At 41.0% G+C, this 8,827-nt stretch overlaps 1 protein-coding gene and 1 long non-coding RNA gene across 2 annotated transcripts in view; one reads left to right on the forward strand and one right to left on the reverse strand.

Moving 5' to 3' along the window:
* Positions 1–8,827, forward strand: part of LOC118331325 — a 20,819-nt gene that overhangs the window by 3,459 nt on the left and 8,533 nt on the right. The gene's annotated exons all lie outside the window — the stretch shown is intronic.
* The window catches only part of taok1b (TAO kinase 1b), a 19,706-nt gene that overhangs the window by 2,438 nt on the left and 8,441 nt on the right, over positions 1–8,827 (reverse strand). The window contains exons 2-15 of the mRNA XM_035666168.1: positions 6,376–6,634; positions 5,697–5,768; positions 4,848–4,949; positions 4,693–4,738; positions 4,496–4,592; positions 4,296–4,409; positions 3,817–3,908; positions 3,294–3,387; positions 2,844–2,925; positions 1,965–2,132; positions 1,516–1,722; positions 819–953; positions 319–555; positions 11–139 (exon numbers count right to left, since the gene is read on the reverse strand). Of these exons, the coding sequence (XP_035522061.1) occupies positions 11–139; positions 319–555; positions 819–953; positions 1,516–1,722; positions 1,965–2,132; positions 2,844–2,925; positions 3,294–3,387; positions 3,817–3,908; positions 4,296–4,409; positions 4,496–4,592; positions 4,693–4,738; positions 4,848–4,949; positions 5,697–5,768; positions 6,376–6,507 (1,707 nt within the window). The 5' untranslated portion in view covers positions 6,508–6,634. The remainder of the gene's footprint in view (positions 1–10; positions 140–318; positions 556–818; positions 954–1,515; positions 1,723–1,964; positions 2,133–2,843; positions 2,926–3,293; positions 3,388–3,816; positions 3,909–4,295; positions 4,410–4,495; positions 4,593–4,692; positions 4,739–4,847; positions 4,950–5,696; positions 5,769–6,375; positions 6,635–8,827) is intronic.

Raw genomic sequence — 8,827 nt, forward strand, 5'->3', positions numbered from 1 at the left:
AGTGTATTACCTCTTTGAGCTGCTCCTTGCGTAGTTTATACTCCCGCTTCTGTGACTCCAGGAAACTGCTGAGCTCCTTCTTCTGCTGCACCTGGATGTGCTGCTGGAACTTCTTCTCATCGTTGGTAAACGTCTTCAGCTAAACCAAACACAAAAGAGAGAGACAATAAAAAAAAAAAGCACTTCCTTCAGTTGTAGGAACGTTCTTTGAAAAATGGAATAGCTAAATATTTAATTACAGTAAGCATCAGTAGGCCACTGTATTTTCCCTTTGAATTAGTATTTTGTACATGTAGTTTTCTTTGTTTGTCTACATACGTCTTTGTCCAGGGCCGCCTGGTGTTTTTTGAGCAGCTTCTCCATTTCTTGGGTGAAGTTGTTCCTCTGGCTCTCCAGCTCTTTGTCCAGCCTCAGCCTGTGCTCATCCATCTCCCCCTTCAGCTTGTTCTCCAGCGCCATCAGGTGTTTCTGATGTTGCCGCCTCATGCGCTTGTATCCCGACATCTGCTCCCGCAGCTCTGAGTCCTGCTCGTGTTCCTGCATCTCACGGGTCACCTGCAAGATGTCGACGCAGGGGAGAATCAGCAGAGTCCGTTTAGATTCAGACATAGAGAGAGAGTTTGTAGGGAGGGATAAAGACTTCTTACTCAAATGTGTGGGTATAACAGAAATGTTAGAAACATATTGTTTTCTTTTTTAAATGTAGAACTCTTTATTACACAGCCATTATATAATATATATTATATAAATTATATTATATAAATACAAGTGAGATAAGTAAGTGAGATGCATGCAGAAGTAAGCGAATGTGTTCTCACGAGTGACGCTGTGCGTATGGTGGCAAAGTGCTCTCTGTTGCGGTAGTGCTTCCTTGGGGCCTGAGCAGGTGTTGGCTGCGGCTCAGAGGGTTGACTGGTGGCTGCCGGCTCCCCAGAGAAACTCTCCTCTTCTTCCTGGAGACATAAGGCAGGGGAATAAACTTAGTATTTTTGCAACAGTACACATAAAATACAAAACATTTAAGAATGAGGTGCATGAGAGGATTTTGGATAAAGTGGGAAAGAGATCAAGACGGAACAGAAGAGAATCAGAAAGTACCTTGTAACTCAAAGTGCGAAAGAAACATTACAGAATTTTTTCACATTTTCGGAGAAGCCATAAGAATAAACAATTACTTTGAAAAAATAGTAAATAAATTAAATGATTAAAAAATTGATGCAGCAGAGGCCAAGATTTCCTGACTTAAATTCCCTAGTGTGGGTCAAACTCCAAAACCACTGGATCCTAGATTTCCCATAATGCACCCGAATAAAAACTCTCTCTAAATAGCCCGTCTTCCGAACTTGACGTCTCCAATTTGCAATGCAGGGTGACTCATAAATTGATGCCACTAAAGTAATTTACTCAGACTAAACAAAGCTCCCACCAGACCCACAGAAGACCTTAATATAAACTGATCTATATGTGTGAAATTGGTGCAGTACTAAGCAGGTGTGTCTGTGTTACTTTACCCACCGGTTTGAGATGTATGACGGAGCTGTTGGACATGACTGTGTGGTCTCCCTCCATAAGGTCCAGCTCGCTGCGGCTGTCCTGGGCCGCTTCGTTCAGACTGTTGACAGAGCTGCTCTGGGAGCTGGCGCTGATGGACATGCTGGGTATGGACTGATTACTGCCGACACTGTTCACCGTTCCGGTCCGACCGCCTCCCGGCTCTAGCTCCTGGAGACAAAGTGGAAAGAGCGAAGAGAGAAACAGCAAGGGAGAGAGAAAGAGCCAGAGAGGGAACAAGAGAAAGAAACAAGAGACACAGACAGACATGCATACAAACCGATGCATGCTCAGTTATTTTCTGATGCCGAATGCCATGAAAGTGGCAAATGTGTTTCGAAGATAAAAAAAGACCAAAACAAAAAATTATATTTTAGCTTTAGTTTGATTTTAACATACAAACATCCACATACCTCGTCCCCATCCTGGACCTCTGCTGTGGGCCCGTTGTGGGCCTCCTGCAGCAGGATCTTCTTCATCTTGCGGTACTGCAGATTGTCCAGCTCTCGCACTGCATCCTTGGTCCTCTGAATAAGATCCATCAGCACGGAGTCTGGACGTTCACGCTGCAGAAACGCATGCTGGAGAGGGGGAGAGGGGTGACGGGAAGGAAAAGACAGAACATCGTGAATAGAGAAGTCACAGAAAGAGAAGAGAGGACGGAGGTGAATGACTGAGAAGAACACAATAAAACTGTTCTGGACTCTCAAAGTGTTGCTGAAATTTTCATCTTTAAAATCGACAGAACAAAACCCAGGCTGACAAATTCAAACATTCTTTGTGCACTTTGCAAGAAGTTGATTTGAAGAAGATCACATAGAGAAGCAGTTAAAAAGAAGATTGTAATACTTGTTTAAGAAAATGTACTGCTTTGGAACTTGCCTTTTAAAAAAGAAAGACACCGTGTGCAGTGCTTCCATGCCCCGAGGACAACTTCCATTAGCAATAGTGAGTCCATTAGTGGGTTAAGTGACAGCTGCTCAGTTACTTAACGATGGATGCAGAAGTCACATCTCTACAGTAATTACATCTGTGTTCTTTGTACAAAAACCGAGCTGTGCATGTGTGTGTGTGTGTGTGTGTGTGTGTGTGTCTGTCTGTACATTTTCTGATTGTGTGTATGTGAATCAGGAAGTAGAGGATTAGTGAATCAAAATAGAAGCTTATGGGGGACAGAACAGAGCAAAAACATCAGAGAGATTTATCACCAGAGGGCTTTGTCAATCTCCCATCTTAACACACTGACCCTGCTCTGTTTTTGTTTGTAATGTGCAGTATGTGCGTGCACTTACACCCAGCATGTCATCAGAGTGTGGTCTGTCCTGGGGGAGTTTCTGAAGGCATGAATCGATAAAGTTTCTAAAGTAATCCGTCCTGGAAAAGAGATGACAAGATAGAGGCTCAGAACAAAACACACACCTTTACAGCTAGCATCATCATTTGAGGTGCAAAACATACAAAACAATTACAGTAATGTCCGTTCAACAAACACATTTTCTGAACATGCTAATCGCAGAAACAAATCTTTATCACCATTACATCGGAACAATAAATACACTTAACATCGACTAGACAGTGCAACATCATGAAATATAGAGAAAGGAGTTATTGTGCTTCATGAAAGTAAGTGTGTGTGTGTGTGTGTTGTGTTTGTGTGTGTGTGTGTGGTGTGTGTGTTGTGTGATGACGTGTGTGTGTGTCGAGTTGTGGTGGGGAGTGTGGTGTGCTGTGTGACACCTCACCATTCACTGGATTGCAGTGTGGGACTCTCATTCTGCGCTATGTGGTATAAGGCACTCATTGCATTCATGTTAAACAAGGGAGGCTTCCTCTCCGCTGGAGCAGAAATGACAACAATCAACATTCATTCCTTCTTATTAAATTACAGGTTTATTCACATATAAACTAACTAACTTTAACTAAGAGTTAAAGGTTGAGATGAACATTTATCTTGACTGATCATAAATGAAAATATAGGCCTATTTTACTGCTGAGTTCATAAACATGATTTATGAACCAATGATGTTTAACCAAACCTTAAATTAAACTAAATCTATCAAACAAAGCTTTGTCAACATTTTTTCAGTAGATGCAGTTTCTGGTGTTAGTCCTCACAGACTTGTAAATCAGTGATTGCGAATCCTGTGTTCAGAATGAATGGCAGGGTCATGATTTGGTAACATTTGGATCACAGATTATGTACTTAAGCATACTCTACTGCAGTTACAGTTTTAATAGACACAATACACACATACTGTCACCTACCTAATTCTATACAGGTGATACCTAAGGACCAAATATCCACCTTCCCATCATACTGGCCCTCGTCCATAGCTAAAATCACCTCCGGGGCCATCCTGGATGAAGTAGAGGAAAAACAAAGTGGGGGTGAGAAAAACAAATAAAAAGCAGGTTAAAAGTATTTTATTAAGAAGAGATAACTTTCATCGATACTCAGTTGCACATCTCTAAATGTGTGTGTGTCAGGACTAAAAGGCACTGCCACTTTATATTTGGGAATTAAATTATTGTGTTCATCGTGACTCATCTAAGTAGTTTCTCAGAAGCATAAATAACACCAAAATAGTCAATCATCCTGAATTTGAATATATGAGCAGGCAGTTTTTTACTTTACTGCTTCTTTAGGCAGACACTCAACTAGCAACCGTTCATAGTCAAAAGTCAAATTTTGTTATTCAACACATAGACTAATAATACTTTCAATTCTTTCGGTTTTCACATACCAATATGGCGTTCCCACAAAGGAGTTGGCAGGTGAGGCAATGGAGGCAGAGCCGAAGTCTGCCAGTTTGACCTGCCCAGGCTCAGTCAGCAGAATGTTACCTGCCTTCACATCCCTGAGAAAGAGAAAAACATATATGCGAGTCAGAGCAGGGGCGTATGTGGGGGATACACAGTAGTGTTTACGAGAAGCGTCGCTCACCTGTGGATCATATTGTGGGAATGAAGGTAGGCCAGCCCCTGCAGAGCACCATGTGTAATGGCAGCAATCTCCACTTCTTGTAAAGGTTTTTTATGAACTGAAGGAGGAAAAAAGACACATTATTGTCCATCCGTTTGTTTTCTGTGAGCTCAAATTCTACATATTACTGACTCAAAAGAAGTGAAACACCTACTCACCTTCAAGCAGATCAGAGGCTGAGCCAAGACAGTACTCCATCACCAGCTAGAGACAATAAATAAAGTCAAGATTAACAATGTATAGACACATATATCCACATATGAGCAACATGTAAGAGATCTTGCCGTTCTGCGCGTGTATTCGAGTTACTCACCCATGCTGTGTGCTCACGGAGGTAACAGCCTTTGTACTCTATACTGTTGGGGTGTTGGATCCGCTGCAGAAACTTCACCTCCTTTATGATGTCCTGCCATTTCTGTTGGGTAAAGAAGGAACTTAAAAATAGATCCGGCAATGCTTGGCTTTCTGCTCTAGAGGTGACTGTATGTGTGTGCAGAAGATTGTCTTTCACTGCAAATAGGGGTAAGGTGGTTCTCTTCCCAGATTATGTGTAATCTGATTATAGCTAATCTGAAATCATGAGCAGAGTGTGACTGTATCTGGGACGACAACAGTGAAAATGAGCACACAGGGGTGACCTTATTGAGACTGTACGACAGACTGTTTGGTGCTTTTAAATCAGAAATGCAATGACACCATACATTAATACTGTAGTCCAGCAGTTCTTTCTCTGGAAAATTTAATATTGATTGATGATATCAGCATTCATGAACATTTGTTGTATGATGATATAATGTATATATGAAGCTTATACTGTTATATTTGGGTTTATGTGCCACATTCTAAGTAATATATTAATATTTTATTTTAAAAAGGCCATAAATGTGAGCATTTCAAACACAAACAATGGCTTCATTTTTAACCACAGTTGGCTGAACTGCTGCTGAGTAAACACTTGTCGGTTCTGTAAACTGCTTAGCTCAAGGCCTGCTTCTTTATTCTCCTTATTGATGAAACCAGGCCAAACTACTGTTAAGTAAGCCATGTTTTATATTGTCACCATGAGTGCCATCATAAAGAGTTAATGGTGAATGTGCGGTGTAAAAAATGTTTATGATCGAAGTCTGAACTTTTATGTAAATATAAATCAATCTTGTCTCACCTCATTAGACTGTTTGCCATTGTAGGACATCTTTTTAATTGCCACCACCTCATTGGTGCGCACATCCCGTGCCTGGGAAACACAGACCATCAGTCACATACATTGTCAGTATACATTTTGAGCATAACATACAGTTTGTCTGATTCTCTGTACATTCTCTTTCATCGAGGATGTGGTTTTTCAAGACCTCTTGTACTTTTTTTTAACCACGCTACGTGCAGTGTACATGTACAGAACTCAGATCAGACAGCTGGGGTGAGTCACAGCACTCCGCTGTACCTTGGTGATATTAAACCCCATCATGAGCTTGTAAAAATAACTTTGTTCAAATCGTTTCTGTTCTTTATTGAGGATCAAATAGCTTCACTTTTTATAACTGTGACACGTTATAAACCCACTGATGTATTCAAGCAAATTGATTCAGTTGTTATCTTTAATTAGCCTTGAGTGACTGTATTATTCACAGAAAGGAAAACAGCAGCTAATCAAATATAGAGACAAATTTGGATCACAAATTTACCATGTAACGGTGTAGAATCTGTATTTATGACGCAGAACTGACATTTTTTCTGTATTTAACTGACTGCATCCCTGATTAACATCTATTATTTCCATCCACAGATAAGATCATGGGAATTTCTCTGTTGTGTGAATCAGTGTGAGGATGTAGTTGCCGTACAAAGTAGACAGCGCCAAAACTGCCATGGCCAATCTCTCGGAGGTCAGAGAAAAGCTTCTCTGGGTCTTCCTTGAAGAAAAGCTCAGCCACCTCTGGATCCTTCAGGCTCCCTGCCCTTACAGAGGAGGGCATCCTGTAAAATGTAGTCCCTTATCACCCACGCAAAGGGGATGGGACTATCTGGGTGCTGAGCTACGCCGAAGCAGCTGAAGATTCATCTGCAGTAATGGATGGGCCTAGGGAACCAGCACATGGGCACCTAGATGGACAGAAGGGGTGAGGGGGAGACAAAGACAGGAAGAGAGGGTTATTAGCACCCTGATCCGGCACAGTATGAATTTGTTTCAGCTGATGAGAGTTAAAAAGATACCAGTGAGAAAAGTCCGTTATGAAAAGAGGGGAAGAAAATCCTAGCACCAATTAAGTGCAACATAAATCCAAATCTAAAACATGATGGACTCAAGTCACATTTGATCAAAATCTGTTCTTCATCCATTCCAACCACATCACACAGCAAAGATACACTACAAAAGGAGCTAAATGCTGTGATAAATAGTATGGAAAGGGGTGTTACTCCGAAACAACTCAACATTGGTCGGTTGGAGCAAACTTCATTTTTTACTTCAGTGATTTCCCACCTAACGCCTTACCTAAGTGAGTACTCCAGTCCCACTGATATGTTTAACAATTGGTAAAAGCCTCACTTGGTGGCAACACCGCACTGACTGAAGAGAGCACATTTAAAGTTTCTTCAGGAAAGGTCAGATGCTCCGTAAGTACTTCAAACACAGTGATTTTAGCCACTGGTCACACCTTCAAGTGCTGACCCTAATATAATCTCAAACTGCAGAGTCATCACAAGTGCATCAGTTCAGACTGCTTCAGTTACTGGAATGACTGGACAATGCTAATATCCCAGCTCAAGGATTGATTTCATGTCCACTGCTTTGAGGTTGCCTACAGTAATGAGGGGTGAGCTGCATTGGATGATCAATTAGAGGACCTGGGGTCAATATTTACTGTGTACTCTAAACGGTTTTACTCCAGTTAATTCATGTAACATGCATGTGAGGTTAATGTTGTGTATAGTGCGCATTACGTGTTTTGATTAAACTTGTTCTGTCGCGTCAGCTTTTTGTTACAATAACCACGTGAAGAATTTTGAGTTTGTGACTTTTACCGAGTAAAGTGAATTAATAAATAGTTAAAAATCTCCTCCACATATGCATTTAGTAGAGATGTTCCTGGTGACTAATTTCACCATCGATTACACGGAAATTTAAATTTAGACTCGTCGACTTGTCTAAAAGTAAGAAGACACAAATAGTCAAAATGAATAAAAATTGAAATACTCTAAAGACACAACACAGACACAGCCAGGCTTCACTAGTTACTCTGTTGGTATCATTTGTTACATGCATCTGATGCGCCGGTAGTTTGTTCCAGTATTGGCATTTAAATGTCAGTTAATGCGTTGGGATGTTATTAAAATGAGCAACATATGGACAATGGCTTGAATGATTAGAAAGCAAATGAAGATGCTGTTCATGTTATTAGACAAAGAGAGATCACTCATGACTGCTTCATCGTGCTGGCTGGATAAACTCTGTGACGTGAACGACAAAATGTAGATGACGGCATCTGCGCTGATGTGATGTTACAGCGGATAATGTTACAGCTTTCAGGGAGCAGGTAAGCGAACGCTACATTAGCTAACTAAACACTGGCTGTCAGTCAGCATATACAGCGAGGCTGACGGCTGTTTCGTAATGCGATTGATAGTTTCTCAGAGCATCATAACTTACCATACTCTGGGTATTTCACACCAGTCCCACCATTCTCTTTCCCCTGCATACTGCCAACTCAAGCCAATTTGTTGTGTGAAGTTAGATGGGCAGAGAGTGAAATCGGCTGGTAGAATGCCAAAGCAGGCCGCGGTAATGATAATAATAATGTTATGACTATAACTTGGAAGTGGGACAAAGCAGCGGTGGCGGTAGTGCAGGGACGTATCTCTGGACAGCAGCAGGTGGCTGTGTAAAGACACAATTAACCAGCATTGTACTAGTATTTCTGGTCTACTAGTCAGACATTTAACAGACTAGTTGACTAGTCGCCTGCCTAATCAGTATTAAGACGTAAATAAAAATAGCCTAATATGTTTTTTAAGCAAAAAAAGTAAAATTTTCACATTAAAAGCCATAAGAAGTATCTTTTGTTCAAGTTTCCCTGCTAGACACACGAGGTCTCTTATTCCACTATAGTCCATTCACAGTGTATGTGCACTGGTGGCTTCATATTTCTACATCACGTGTATAAGTTGCATACTGGACCTGGAGATTGACTTCCAAACTATTAGTGATGTCACAAATCATGCACATAGGCTCTTAAAATCCTTAAAATGTGATTATCAATTAGCACATGTTGCTCAGATGAATCTGTAAACATCATT

The sequence above is a fragment of the Morone saxatilis genome, unplaced genomic scaffold (assembly GCF_004916995.1).
Source record: "Morone saxatilis isolate NCDOM2014 unplaced genomic scaffold, NCSU_SB_2.0 Contig20, whole genome shotgun sequence".
Classification (NCBI taxonomy): Eukaryota; Metazoa; Chordata; class Actinopteri; family Moronidae; genus Morone; species Morone saxatilis.